At 33.9% G+C, this 16,122-nt stretch overlaps 1 protein-coding gene across 1 annotated transcript in view; it reads left to right on the top strand.

Moving 5' to 3' along the window:
- LOC133182190 (adhesion G-protein coupled receptor V1-like) overlaps positions 1–16,122 on the top strand; it is a 153,764-nt gene that overhangs the window by 16,721 nt on the left and 120,921 nt on the right. The window contains exons 32-48 of the mRNA XM_061316935.1: positions 129–301; positions 866–1,124; positions 1,336–1,464; positions 1,845–1,963; positions 2,045–2,220; positions 2,462–2,621; positions 3,285–3,440; positions 3,666–4,041; positions 4,455–4,580; positions 5,214–5,399; positions 5,766–5,905; positions 7,598–7,697; positions 9,407–9,586; positions 9,852–10,109; positions 10,445–10,529; positions 11,873–12,017; positions 12,491–12,632. Coding sequence (XP_061172919.1) covers positions 129–301; positions 866–1,124; positions 1,336–1,464; positions 1,845–1,963; positions 2,045–2,220; positions 2,462–2,621; positions 3,285–3,440; positions 3,666–4,041; positions 4,455–4,580; positions 5,214–5,399; positions 5,766–5,905; positions 7,598–7,697; positions 9,407–9,586; positions 9,852–10,109; positions 10,445–10,529; positions 11,873–12,017; positions 12,491–12,632 — 2,910 coding nt within the window. The remainder of the gene's footprint in view (positions 1–128; positions 302–865; positions 1,125–1,335; positions 1,465–1,844; positions 1,964–2,044; positions 2,221–2,461; positions 2,622–3,284; positions 3,441–3,665; positions 4,042–4,454; positions 4,581–5,213; positions 5,400–5,765; positions 5,906–7,597; positions 7,698–9,406; positions 9,587–9,851; positions 10,110–10,444; positions 10,530–11,872; positions 12,018–12,490; positions 12,633–16,122) is intronic.

The raw sequence follows: 16,122 nt of genomic DNA on the forward strand, positions 1-16,122 counted from the left end.
TGCATGTACATGCATGTATTAAAAAACTGTATTTTCTGATCACTCTTGTCTACTGAAAATTAAATGTACTTGATGTGAAGACATTTTCTTAGTGTATTGTTATAATAATGGCTAAATCTGTGTTATAGTAACAGACTCGCCGACACTGGGGACAGCAGCCTGGGTCTTTGGACAGATTATCATCAGGAGTAATGATAATGCACACGGCACCCTGATCCTCAGTCCCCTCTCTGTCTCTGTACCAGAGAATGCCACAGATGTGGGAGTGTCAGTACAAAGGCAGGGTGGGGCTTTTGGGGAGGTAAGAAATGTAAAACATAAAGTTAGGGTAATGTTATTTTTGCTGTAATCATTCAATCAAATGAGAAGTATGAAGGCAGATGTGACAAGCACTGATGAATATAAACTTAAGTCACTGACTGTACTATAAATGTAGAAATTTATGTGTGGAAGTGATTTACACTAAGCATGCAAAAAAGATTTATAGTGCAAAACTGCATACCAGTGCATTTAAAATATCTTACTCTGACAGCATAAACACTGCATTGTACAAATATACTGGTATCATAATAATAAAACATCTGGTTTTTGCTGCTAAATACTCTACCATCGCAGTACATATTGTTAGAGAAAGACTTTGTTGGTACTGTACATTTTAAGATTTAGCATATTTCATTGTATTGAGTTGAATTATTAATACATTGTACTACACTATCTTTGAACATGCAGTTTCAACTATTAAGTGCAATGCAAAAATTTTCATTCAGTGCTTAATGTAAATGTTGTTCTTGATTGTTATACAGGTATTTGTAATGAAATATCCTCTCTGTAATATGCTGCAGCATATAGAGTTTCATTTCTACAGGTATCTGTAAAATTTCGTGTTGCAAACAACACAGCTCTCCAGGGCTTGGACTTTGAAGTTCTGACGGACACTGTCCTACTTCCTGAGGGTGTTGTCTCTAGGCCCCTCCCCATCAGATTGATTGATGACCTGATTCCTGAGCAGCAGGAGGTGTTTTATGTCGAGCTGGAGAACCAGATCACAGGAGGGGCTGTACTGGGATCCGCCTCTTATGCTGTGGTGACAATATTACCTTCAGATGACCCAAATGGACTCTTTGGTTTGTACATATTTAAACATCTGATTCTGCTTTTGAAGCCCTTTCTTCAAGTTTCATTGATCTGATGAAATTAAGTGACAAACAGAGTTAGTGAAACAATTTATATGTATACTTTTTCATTGATAACACTTAGTTGAGGTTTTGATACATGTATTTCACCAGATCTGTAATATAAAGGGTGTATGACCTTTTGATCTCCTTAACTTTTCAGAGTTTGAAGTGAGTGGATTGAGTGTAGAAGAGCCAGAGAATGGCTCTCCTGTCACAGTCACAGTCAATGTGGTTAGAAAGGGAGGCACCATGAATGTGGTCACTGTCCTCTGGTCAGCTTCACTTAATAGTAAGTAGGTCATGGTCACTTTGATCAGAAAATGAGGCACCATGAATGTTTTCACTGTCCTCTGGTCAGTCTTTCTTAATAGTAAGTAGGTCATGGTCACTGTTTGTGATCAGAAAATGAGGCACCATGAATGTGGTCACTGTCTTCTGGTCAGTCTCTTTTAATAGTAAGTAGGTAATTGATACTGTTATAGGGTAAAAAAGGAGGAACCATCAGTGTGAATCCTGTCCTCTGGACAACTTATGTGTAGAACTTGCAAGTATTATATGGTCATGAAAAGAAAGGGAAGAACCATGAATGTGACTTAACCCACAACTACATCTCTGGCAAGTGCACATTTAAAATTACTTATTAGACTTGTTAAACTTGTAATTTTGTAGATGTGTCTCCCTCAGAAGACATTAACCCGACCAGCGGTGCCCTCTACTTTGTAAGTAATGAGGCACAGAGACAGATCCCCATCACTATCCTCCCAGATGATATCCCAGAGGGCAAGGAGGTACGACTAATGGTCATCATCCTGTAGATAAGTTAAAAACTTAATCATAGGTTGAAATTAAAATTATACTTGCTATTGTAGGATATTGTGTTGACATTGGTATCAGCTAACAATGGGAGCATAGGACCCAACAGGAATTTTATTCTTTCCATACAACCTAATGATAATCCTCACGGGACAGTACAGTTCTCCACTAACAGTTACAATGTAACAGAACAAAATACAAATAGTGTACAATATCTGTCACTCTCTAGAAGGTGAGCATTTAAAGTATAACTATATTTATTTTTCATCAAAAACTGATGGAAAAGAACTGTGAGTGTTGTGCAGCTGACTTGTACCTTAAATACCGCTGTGTCTGTAATTCAGAGGCCAAAGTGTGGCTTAATAAGAGTTGTCCATAAAAATGACAAAACTAGCTCTGCATGAACAATCATGTTTTACAGTAGATATGGATACACAGTATTTAACTGTACATTTGTAATGGTTTTTTTTCAGTGGTGGTGTGTATGGACAGTTGCGAGTATTCTATAGTACTCTCCAGTTATTAATAGATTCTGACACTGACCCACTGACCTACTTTGATCCACCAATCAATGGCTCAAGAAGAACTACTGGTCAGATCTTTGACACTGGTGCCACCACCAATCCTCTTAAAGTAAACAATAAATCTTGTAATGACAACAAATTCTGAAAAATAAGTTAAATATTTATATCATAAAAAAGCAAATAAGTGTTTTCTTATGTTAAATTTGACACATTCAAAAATGAATTTATTATGTCTCAGTTTAGTGGGACTTTTGAATATATTACATTTATAACTGTCTTTTTCATTTTAAATACATGTATATAAATGTACTTTTGAAAATATCTGAATTTATGCTACTTAACTGTAGTATTTAATGCTGGTACATGTACAGGGTGTTTCAGAAAACATGCAACCATTTACTTTCCTTACTTTATTTATATGCAAACAGAAACATACAAAAGTTTTATACCAAATTATTCCATAAAGGCATAAGTTTTCATTGATAACCAAAATACCCAGTTAAACTAATTATGACATCACTGAAAAACATGCAATTTCAATCTTCAATATGGAATTTACTAAGGAACAATTAGCAGAAGTTGTGAAACTGTTTCGTCAAAGTATGTCATCATGCAGTTCTTGTACAAGTACCAGGGTTAAATACAATACACTGTATGCTGTGATAAAATTGGGAAAATATGTAGCATATTAAACAAACTTTGGATCCTTAATGCTATTTGTATTTAGTCAACTGCCTCATTATAATACAAGATTTTACACATTAATTTTTAGATATGTGCAGAAAACTGCTTGAAGATGTCCTCGTGTGTTGCGTTTGAGTTTTCCTCCATTGATAACATCTCTCTGTGTATGTGGTTCACCACCACTACCACTCAAACCATCTCCACCATGAACGGCTACCAGTACTACTCTAAAAATATTGTCAAGGTTGAGAAGAAACAACACATTTTTATAATATGCAATAAATTTCTTAGAGAAAAATGTTCACATGAAATCATGAAGGTGATAATCTAGGACATGTTTAAACACTTGTTTACAATAGTTGCTCTTTCTGCAACCATTAAATTATTTTCATGTAAACATTGCAGTTACACAAATTTCATAGTAAAAAAAAAAATTCCTGGTAGCTCAGAACTTCAGTATTATTTTTAGGTGCAGGAATTACAGAATAAAGCGGCTACTGCTGCTCAAGATTTCAGTGTGGTAAGCAATGGATATATAATGATCAATGATGGAGCCACCTCAGGACAACTTCCTGTCAGTATTTTAGCAGATGACATTCCAGAGCTAGATGAAGTATTCCTCGTTAAGCTAACTCAGATAGAGGTGGCCAGCTCGGGGGCATCTGTGAAGTACCCCCCTCAACTGGGGCAGACCAATCAGGCAAGAGTAACCATTAATAAGAACGACAATGCCTATGGAAAGTTCCGCTTGGTTAGTCAGAGTCCGCAGGCGTCAGATGGAGGAACTGCTGTTGGTGTGGAGGAGAAACCACAACTGGCTGTAGACTTGATTGTGGAAAGACTAGGTAACTTATCTAATTTGAATTATTTTGAGAGAGTTGATTGTAAAAATACTAGATAACTGTTTAAATTTTAATTATTTTGTGCACAACCAAATGTGAGATGTGAGCTGGAAAAATGAAATTTTTTCATGTACTTTTAGAATACCCTAAAACAACTTTTTTGCAGAGAACCTTTGCAATTTTGATAAGTTGATAAAGTTAGTTTACCAAAACATGCATTTAAAATTTTTAGATATACACTGTAAATATTTAAAAAAAAAAAAATCATATTCCTTTAAGTTTGCATGTGCAAATCTTAGTTTTTAACTTACATGTATTTGATAAATTTTTGAAAGCCTTGTGGCTAAACATTTTTCTAGCATTTAACTGAGTGTCATTTTCATTAAGTATTCAGTTTGAATCACTAATTTTAAAAGGTGGAAATCTTGGACATGTTAGTGTGGAGTGGTTTGTGAACACAAACCTGAGTACAGCAGAGTACAACAAGGATTTTTTAGCTGATGGGGCCACCTTAAAATTTACACCAGGACAGACACAAAGTCGTAAGTCATGAAAGCATACTTACTTGTTAAAATGTAAATGTATCTCCACTATCATGTTATTTATTTGAAATGAGTTATTAATAAATGTGACAAAGAGCTAGGTTCACTATGCACACAAAATGGCCCTGTCAATACTTTGTACTGTTTACTCATCAACCATGTGTTGTCTTGGATCCATTTTAATGCATTGTTACAAACATGTAGGATACACTTCAATTTAAAAACCTCTCTAAAGTCTCTTCAGGGAGTTCATGTATTGGAGAGCATGGAGGGTTGTAAATTGCAATTTTCTTTCCTAGTAAAAAGACTTCATTGATTTGAGTACATTAAAGTAATAGCAATATTAGCACATGTAACATGTAGAAAAATTATTTATAAACAATGATATATCTTCTCCTCCCCCCCCCCCCCCCCCCCCCCAAACACACACACATATATACGGATTTGCCTGCGTAGCCTAAATGTTTTTTTCCATAATTTTGCAAGCATAGATAATAAAGGTCTAACTTTGCTATACCAGTATTTTCTTAAGATCAGCCTTATGTATTATATAGATATGTTAGAGTTATCTTTCTTTTACTAGGACGGGACTGACACTATCCTTGATCAATTTTATCACTTTATATTTCACAGTAATCACTGTTACTGTATTGGATGATAACTTACCTGAGGAGAATAAAACTGTGATTGTGCAGCTCCGCAATCCACAAGGTGGCGCCGAGATAGAGGTTGGCTCAGGGGTCACAGTGACCATCATGGAGAATGATAATGTGGCAGGGGTGTTGGGCTTTGAGAGAACATCATTCCTGGCAGAAGAAGGTACTTTGGGTGTATTTACAGTGTAAACACACAAGGGGGGGGGGGGGGGGCATGTTGTGTTGACACATATTAAGATTAAAAATATCTTTTTGTGTGTTCCTAGTTCCAAGAAATAAGAATCTTTAAAAATTTCTTCTTTATATTTATATGAATTAAGGATCTTTAAAGCATCTATATGTAGTTTCATATCTTCCTAAAAAAAATTTCTTGTGAAAACTATATTTCACTCTTTAAAAAAAAAACATATGTTTTTTTAAAGAAAACATTCATGAATTCTAATGAATCACTGATTAGCGGTATGATATTAGTTTTCTTCTTGACTAAAACTGTTAACATATTTCTTACTTGTAACTTGCATATTTACAGGAGAAAAAGTGATGATTCAAGTCCTGCGTACAAAGTCAACACGGGGCTCAGTATCTGTGGATTGGGAGATAGTGGGCCTGAGGGGTATTCTGCCCCAGGAGGGCTTCACTAACTATAATGGCACACTCATGTTCCGGCCGGTAATATGATATTTCTTTACATATAATTTGGTACTTTCATTATAATTTATATAGACTGTTACCAACAATATAATATACTAGGCATTTATGACTACTCAACAGTTTTATAAAGGTAGAAGGAGGCAGAATTCTAACTTTACATCTAATTTAATTTAATTGGCAATTTTATTTGGATTAAAAGTAGGATATGTCAACAAATAATCTATGAATTGATTAAGTGTAAATACTATTGACTGTTGATTTCCTAAATTTTTTTTGATTCTTTGACAGAATTATAAATAACCAAGCAATATTACCGGTATTGAAAGTAATAAATAACCAAGCAATATTATTGAAAGTAATAAAAACAATTGCCTTGAATGTAGTTTTGCAATAAGATGATTGAAATATTTGTACAATGAATGACATATGTACACTGGAAAGTAAAAAAATGCATGTCTTGCCAATTTTACCAATACATGTGTACTGATATTTGTATAAGTCACCAGTAAATATACATGTACACGTGTATATGCTTGTGAACACCAAAGATGAGCAATACAGTATAAACTAGGAAGTAAACATGTTATGAAACATTATTAAATTAAAACCAAATATTGTTTGGCAAATATTCAAATGAATAAAAGGCAAACAAACAAGATAATTAATATAATCTTGTGTATGTAAGAAGATTTTTATGCCCCCTTCGAAGAAGGGAGGGCATATTGCTTTGCTGCTGTCTGTCGGTTGGTCGGTCTGTCATTCCACCAACAGCTTCACTTCATTTTCTTTGCAGAGGTTGCACATACTGAAATGAAATTTGATATACAGATTTATCATAAGAATATCTAGGTCAATTTCTGTTTTGGGTACAATTGAGCAATTTTTGACAGATTTATGCCCCTTGGACTTAAAAAAAAATTCCAATTATTTGCAGTTTCCGTTCATTTGCACATACTGAAATGAAATTTGGTATACAGATTTATCATAAAGAATATCTAGGTCAGGCTCTGTTTTGGCCCGGTATGAGCAAACAAACCCTATTAAAGTATGTCTCCAAGGGGAAGGGGGGGGGGGCATAAGTGTTTCACAAACATCTCTTGTTGCTGTATATTTTTTGCACAAATAAAAACAAAATAATTTTGATAGACAACAAAAAAAGATATCCAGCATATACTTATTAACTCACCTTGACAAGGCAGAAATGAGTTTATGCTGTACCCCCTGCATAGGCTTCCTGATGAAGTGTTAGGAACAAGTCTATTCCCAAGTAACTATAAGCCCTCCCTAAGCTAAACTAGTTGTGTGGATGATGCATCTATTGATGCACATTACTAGGCATGCTTCAGTTGCTGGATTTGACCTACATTTTGTGGATGAGTGACCAGGTTAAAGTTTTAGGAGCAAGTCCATTTTAAAGTAACTATAATTCCTTCCCAGTCCAAACTTTCAATGAGTTGCATCTGGGGTTGTTCTTTACTAGAACATTCATTTGATACGAGACTTTGCCTACTTTATAGATAACACTTGTTGAGGTGAGCTTCATAATCTATGATAACCTATGTAATAATTTTAAAATTGATATATTTTGTTATTAATCTCATATATACAAAACTGCATTTATTAAATCTTGTATGGATTTATTTATTTCCTCACTAGAACCTCTGGTACAGTACTGCAATGTTGTACATTTAATGTGAATTTTTATTACAGACAGAAGTTTCAAAGATAATATCACTAGATGTCAAATCTGATGAGAAACCTGAAGTGAATGAGGAATACCAGATAAACTTGGTCAACATAATTACATATGGTATGGATTGCTGAGTTTTTAGGTCACCTGAGTCACTCAGGTGATCTATTGCTATCCGTTTTTGTCTGTGGTTGTTAGTTGTTTATTGTTTGTCGTGAGTTAACATTTGAACATTTGCTGAAACACTGTTGTTTTGTTTATAGTCTGCAAGGTGACAGTGATAAATGGGTGCAAGTAGAACTACTTCATGAGTTATCAATGAATAGATTATTTATGTCATAGATCCTGATATTCCTATTTCTTTTCTTTTGGGCAACAAAGCTTCATGTGTCAGTTTATTTTGTTTTATTTTATACTTCTATATATCCATTTCAATGTTGTATTATACTCAGGTGACCGTTAAGGCCCTTGGGCCTCTTGTTTTCTCCTAGTTCTTCTATATGCATGAAAGGTATTGCCTTCTGCTTACCATTGGATTTCTAATTCAGGACCTAGGTTCTTTGATTTTATATAGATCATGCACTACAACTTTACAAATAATAACCTTTGTATTCTTGCTTTGCTCATTTGAAATATATGTAAATTTTAAACTACAGATGAACTTTATCTTGAGCACAAATATCTCAAATACCAAGGATATGTTGAAGTGATTTGGCAGTCCCAACCACCTTTTCTTATATTTATTTAACCTTGTTATCTCAAATCCTCAGATATCTTGGAATTTTATTTTGGTCCTGTTGAGCTTGACATATCTGGGTTTGACTGTACTTATTAGCTCACCTGAACTGAAAGCTCAAGTGAACTTTTCTGATCAGCCATTGTCTTTGACCATTCGTCTAGCTGTCCATCCGTCTGTAAACTTTTCACATTTTCAACTTCTCAAGACTTGATGGGCCAATTTAACCAAAGTTGGTACAAAGCATCCATGGTTAAGGGAAATTTAAATTGTTAAAATGAAGGGCCAAGCCCCCCTCCAAGAAGAGATAATCAAGAAAAGACAAAAATAGGGTGGGGTCATAAAAAAAACCTTCTTCCTAAGAACCACTGGCCAGAAAAGTTGAAACTTAAGTGGAATCTTCCTGAGGTAGTGTAGATACTAAATTATTCAAATCATGGCACCGGGGGGTAGTGTGGGGCCACGATAGGTAATCAAAGTTTTACATTGAAATATCTTTAAAAATCATCTTCTCAAGAACCACTGGGCCAGAAAAGATGACACTTATGTGGAAACTTTCTTAGGTAGTGTAAATTCTAATTTTTCAAACCATGGTCCCCGGGGGTAGGGTTGGGCCACAATAGGGAAACAAAGTTTAATATTGAAATATATAGGACATGGAATTTATCCAATCGAACAAGTGCCAAGTAGTATTCACTTGTTCGTAATTTTTTTCACCAGTACTGGACAAGCTGAAAAGCCTTAATATCCAGCCCTGCCAGGGATAGGATGAAGCTACAATAGATGGTCAAAGTTTTACATACTTATTAGGAATTTATAGGAAATTTTTTTAAAAACTTTCTTCCCTGAAGAACAGCAAAGCCATGATTATCATATTTATTATTATATTGAAGCATCCTCTTGTAGTATAGATTCAATTTTATTCAAATCATGCCCCCTGTGTATAGGATGGGGCCACAAAAGGTGAATCAACATTTTACATAGGAATGCATGTATAATGGAAAATTTAAATCTGATGATGAACAACAGGGCCAAAGTGACACAGGTGAGTGTTGTGGCCCATGGGCCTCTCACTTTATTTTCTTTTTTAAAGGAATTGGTCCATCTGGGGCAGCTATTGTTAACCCCCTCTTACAGACCGCCAGTATCACTATAAAAGGAAGTAATGATCCTCACGGGGTCATTCAGTTCTCCCAGAATTCCCTCAGTATCAGGACAGAGGAGATAAATGGCAAAGTAGATCTCCAGGTGGATAGAAAGTTTGGAGCTATAGGTAAGATATTTATTTGTGTTTGTGAATTCTGCCTACAAAAGAACTCACATAATTTTTCTAATGCATTATTGTACAATTTCTTGCTACCGGTAAGTGATTTCCTTCATTGCAAAACTGCATTTCTCTAGATTTCAAGAGGGCACATGCACTCAAATCATAGCATAAAGTAAGGGAAATAATGCATGTATTAAAATAAAGATTGTAGAAAAATCCACAACATTTATATGTATTATGGACATTTATTACCATTAAGGATTTTTTATAGGTACTGTCCGTGTGTCTTATTCGATTTCACAAGGGTCTGTGACTCCATTGTCTGAGGAGCTCTCTGCTGCCACGCCCACTGAAGACTTCACTGCAGTACAGGGATATGTTGACATACCAGATCAAAACGTTTCAGTGACCATCAGTGCACAAATTGTGGATGATGCACAGCCAGAGGTGGATGAGGTCTTCATAGTGTCGCTTACAGGGGTGACCTTAATGAATTCTACAGACACCAGTAGTATGCCACCAAGACTAGGTATAGGCTTTTTGTAGTCTTTACCTCGACATTAGTAAAGCATGGGAAGTTTGTAATGATTGTTTCTAATGTAGACTTGAAATTATATATGCTTTTTTGTTTTATTTAGTGTGGATTATTATTTTTTTGGCATCTTACACATGGTAGTTCAATTTTCAATTTAAAGTTTAATGAAGATAAATATAATAGCACCTATCACTTAAGAATGCTGAACATAATTATTATTATTATATAATCTATTTATAAGTGGTGAATAATAAACCATATTCATCACCAAAAGAGTCCATACTTGTATATTGTTTAATACTTGTAACGGTAACCATTCTCTAATTCAGGAAATAAAGGAACAGTTTCTCAAATAATTATCAATGCCAATGATGGAACAAAAGGAGTTGTCAAATTCGGCTCTGACTCCAACAAGTAAGTCTAAATTCATGCTGTCAAATTATGCTAGAGAACTTACAGTAAATCTATCTAGATACAGAATTAAAATTGTAAAAACTGCAAAAGCTCTAACCCTGCTCATAACTTTTGAATGCTAAATACTGAGGCTTATATATTCCTTGTGACAAGACTTTTCTTTGGATACCAACATTTTTGACCTCTTGACCTTGGAGTTTAATATACTTTAAAAAAAAAAAAAACTTTAACCACACTTTAACCTTGGACATAATTTCATAATTTTTGAACAGTTGTGCTAGGGTTTTCATATTTCATATTGTGCATTCCAAGTGACAAGACCTTTCTTTGGGTACTAACATTTTTGACCTCTTGACCTTGATCTTGAAGTTTTTGCCTGCTTTTAAAAGACTTTAACCTTGCCCATAACTTTTGAACTGTGTTTTCTTTGTAACAACACCCTGTGACAACACCCTTATTAAGGTACCAACATTTTTAGCTCACCTCAACACGGGTGGGGGGTGGGGGCTTATGTGATACCCCGGCATTGGCTTCTCAGGTTAAAGTTTTTGGAGCAGTTTTATTTTTATAAGTACTTCTATGCCCTATTTAATCAGATATGCATGGAGGATGCTTCTAGTGTGTTTCATTGTACCAATCAAGGTTTCAGCTGCTGCAATATCAGCTAAGGAATGACCAGGTTAATGTTTTTGGAGCAGGTTAAAGATTTTGGAGCAGGTCTCATTTTGAAGTAACTATAAGCCCGATGTTGACCAAACTTGCATTAATGATACATCTAAGGATGTGCACTACTGGACTTGCTTCGGATGCTGGATCTGACCTAAATTTCCAGATTAGTGATTAGGGTAAAGTTTTTGGAGCAGGTCCATTACCAAGAAACTATAAGGCCTATCTGAACCAAACTTGCATGGACGATTAATCACAGGATGAACACTCTCTTATTTGCTTCAGATGCTGGATTTGACTTACATTTTCTGGATGAGTTACTAGTTTAAAGTTTTCAGGTAAGCCCATTCCCAATTAACTACAAGCCCTGTCAGACCAAAACTGCATAAATGTTGCCTCTAGGGATGCTCACTTCTAGATTATTGTTTAGTGTGGGACTTGCTTTACTTAAAGACAACATTCGTTGAGGTGAGCTCTGTAATCTCTGATTACCTATGTTTTACCTCTTGACCTTGGAGTTTGATCTACATTTGAAAAACTTTAACCTTGGTCATAAGCTGCCACACACGGGAAACAGTGTTTCACAAGCACATCTTATTTTTTTTACTTAGTATGATATTACTGGAATAGGGTGAAGGCTGAATTAATAAAAAGTTATGGATTATCTTGGATTTCAGTGTGAATGTTGATGAAATCAGGAAGAATATCAGTCTATCTGTGATTAGGACACAAGGTACATTTGGGAATGTGTCTGTGTTCTACTATGCTCGAAGCATTGTGGAGGGGACCACTCAAGGTCTGGACTATACTATAACCCCACAGGTATAGAGAAAGTTACTTTTATATGGTACAGATGCAATATATGCAGCATGTATATAGCTAAGTTACAATTACTGATAAATGAGAATTTTTTTTTTTTTGTCATTTTTGTACACAGTATAATTCATTATCACATACACATTGTTTGTAAAATCTTGGAATGTAAACAACTTGCTTTTTCCCAAACTGTTCAGCAGAAATCTTTGGTGATGTGTGTCTGTTTCTATTTTTTGAACTTTTTTCTGCACACTTTTAGTTTATTTAAACACTATACACATTTACATTCTTATTTGTTCACACGACATTTTATTTTAGTTGGTGATGGATTAGATTTTCAAGGTAAATTACATTTACATATATTTTATTTTTTCCTCGGATTAAAGAGAGTACTTAACTGTTCAATGAAATAAAAGATTCATTCTGAATTGATATGAACTTTATGAAATAATAGTTCATTAATTTAAATGTTTTGATAGGAAATCTTCTTTGCAAAGGGAGAAAATCAGAAATACATTATGTTGGAGATTCTGAATGATGATATTCCAGAGCCAGATGAAACATTTCAGGTGATACTATCTCAGCCAAGAGAAGGAGTTGAAATTGGAGAACCATCTAGAGGTACAATGGACATTGTTAGCTTCATGTAGTCCTCTTCACACCTAATGGTTTCCCAGATAAAAAAGTTTATTGTATTGACCTGATAACCTATGATTCACCTTGACCTGATTACCTATGATTCACCTTGACCTGATTATCTATGATTCAACTTGACCTGATTACCTATGATTCACCTTTTTCCTTCTCTCCAAGTCCACGTGTCATCTTCATGTACCTTTCTTTGTGTTTTTCACAAGCCTAACCAATGGTAGTTAAATTGATACCTGATAATGAAAATGCAGATTCTTTGAATTACCTTAATTGTTGTTAGGTAAGTAAAATACCAATACCCAGGAGGCAATTACCTTAAATTAAGCTAATATTATCAACCATAATTCCTGGAGTACTAAATTCTATGAAAGAATGTACCGGTACATATATAGTTTTATAGTCAAAACTATCCTAGCAACCACTAAAAATAAGTGACCTCCCTCATCACAGCCATTTTGAATTCCCCCGTTTGGTTTTCTGTATATACTTAGACACATAAATGACCACTCAGTCTGTCACCAAAAAAATTTCTTGATATATAGAAGAAATCTTTATGGTATGATAGATAGATAGATAGATAGATTTGGTATCAAGTCCTTATACATAAACATGAACATGCACATAATTATAAATGAATAACGGTGCTCAGGAAATTTTTGCCCATTTTATTTTCACCTCTGTTGCAAGTGTGCAGATTTAACGTAGAACCTACGTCGTATGACGTCATACTGAGAAAATGAATTTAGACTGTCTTTTTGGTGCTAGATCCATTATGACGTCATAATTAAATGTTACTTTTTCCCGTACTTTCTTCAAGACTGTCTCATGTAATGAAGTTACACAACTGTGATAATGTGAATGACATGCAACTATTTTGAAGGAAATCAAAAATCCTAAGAAATCTAAATAGTACAATATCTTGATGAAAAGTGTCTGAGTCAAAGATCTGTAAAAAATTGTGTGTAAATTTTGTAATGTCTATGACATGAAATGACATGCATTCCCTTTCATAATTATTTGTTAATTATTCATAATGGTTGGTGTATAATAATAATGTTTCCCTAAAATATTATCTTTTTAAATAAAAAAATACATTTTTTGATAAATATTCACATTGTAAATCTGAACGTAACCCCAAAACAGTAATTTAATAATTAAATCCTGACGTGCAAAAAGGTCAACAAAAGAAGTATGGATAAATAGAGTGTTCTCATTTGTTTGCGGGGAAAGGTATATATTTTAATTACTTTTTGTAGTTATTTGGGTATGTTCTTCATCATATTAAAGATTGAAAACATTCTGACAAAGACTTTTGAAAAATATTTACAAATTTAGGTGGTAAATTGACTCAAAAAATATTGAGCACATTTGCCTATATTCGTTGAAATGTGGACTAAATCTTTTACGTCAATTAAATAAAAAAGAATTCATTCTTGAATAATATTGCTTAATATGGTTCAGTTAATAAAGTATTTAAACGATGATGTTTGAAGAAGTATTTTAGTGATTTATTATATTCTCTTTATGACCAGTACCCCTAAAAATGGCTGAAAATATGTAGTCGCAGTGTAAAATTATCATTCCAAGTTGCACAGACTGCACTACATTTAATAACAAGGAAACATACCATATATTTTTAACTGATTGATAAGCGAGAGCTAATTTATCATTTTGAAAAGTTTGAAAATCTTGTGACAAAGACTTTTCCGACATAGGTTCTACCTTAAAATGTGTTGCATTCAAGGAAGATCTAGAATTCACATTGACAAATCAAGATTTCTGTCTTTGGTTAATAAGGAGTTAACTTCCTTATTCAGTGACTTCAGATGACCTCTGACCCTGATTCTAGTGAACAGTTTAACTTTTGCCTATTTGGTATGATTTGACTTTTTGGCTAGTCAAATTGTTATTGGTTCATCCGAGAATGAATTCAAAACCTTAACATATGTCGGACTTATATAAAAATTGTTCAAAAGTTTGGTGAAGTCTAACAAAATCTGTAGAAGGAGCAGCATTTTTAGAAATTATCCTATTTTAAAATGCTATTTCTTTTTGAATGAAACAAGTTTAATACAAATACAAGTTTGCAATTCTTTATATCTTATTTTAAAGTTAATGCATAGTATGTTGATTGCTACTAAAAATACAATATCCCAATCTGTGTTTATTTAAAAAAATATTTAGTAATCATTTTAGCTTGCTATTTTGTCACAACATGTCTGTTTGGAATGAAAAGTTAAATTGATTTCACTAACAATTCATAATAATTATTCAGGAGTGAACTTTAATTAAGCACACTGCACCAGTCTAAACCAATAGTGCTACAGTCTCATTAGATTCTTTTGGCCATGGTTTATACAATATGTAATTAAAATACTTCTTTTAATATCATAGAAATAACTGTGTCTCACCTTCAACCTGACAAACTACTGACCTTTTTCAACATACACATAATTAAAAAAAATGTGTCTACATGATTTGTTACTTAACATGATTTTTTATTGAATATCACAAGATGTTCATTGTTTTTTTTTTTTCCCATTAGTGCTAAATGTTAGAAAACATGTAGGGAGGATTTCATTGGTTAGCTTTGACCCTGAACTACAGTTTTCCTTCCTTTTGACATTACATGTATTACAAATTAAAGTATATCAACTGGATTAGTGTATGAAGTAAATTTTATAAAGGTTTGTCAGCTGTAGATGGTTGTGACCTATCACAGTAACTACTCTTGGAACATTTATATGATGAATTATATTATTTTATATTATCCAATAAACCCCATGGTGGTTTGCTTGTATCCAGTAAGTTAACTGTAAGTATCTAATAAGATCCGTCTTACTAAACAGCTTAACAGAGATATGAAGAGAACTAGTATTGCACATGCCTAGTACCGGTATATATCTTAAATGTAGCAATGCATATAAATAAGACCAAACAAAATTAATGTTTGTTTTTGTCAATATAAAACAGTGGCTCTATCATTAATGGATTCCTTTTATTAAAAATGCCAGTAAAATCATAAACAAAGGCACTGCAAAGCAGAGCATCCCCTAGCAAAGAGCATATCTATAAATCATCAGCATTCGACATTGATCCTGATGCAAATCATGTCACTTCCATTTCACACAAGGAAAAACTAACACACAAACACACACACACACGTTACTTTATCCCCTCCAACTCCGTTGCGAGGGGATAACAAGTCTTCATTGGCCAAACATACTGGACAGTATGATAACTGCATACAAATTTTAGTTTACCTGTAGCTGTCCAGTATATTAACAATGGGAGTGTTTGACCTTGGAAAAATGTTTTAAGTAATAAGCCTCAAACTGGCCATTTTGTCATATATGTAGACTGGAAGTAAACAAACATTGGCAGTATACTATAAAATGGTGTCATTTGCCGATTAGATGAATGAACATTAAATAACTTTAATCTATTGCTTGAAAAAAGT

The sequence above is a fragment of the Saccostrea echinata genome, unplaced genomic scaffold (genome assembly GCF_033153115.1).
Source record: "Saccostrea echinata isolate AGI-Se365-2 ecotype Australia unplaced genomic scaffold, CSIRO_AGI_Sech_v1 ptg000009l, whole genome shotgun sequence".
Taxonomy (NCBI): Eukaryota; Metazoa; Mollusca; class Bivalvia; order Ostreida; family Ostreidae; genus Saccostrea; species Saccostrea echinata.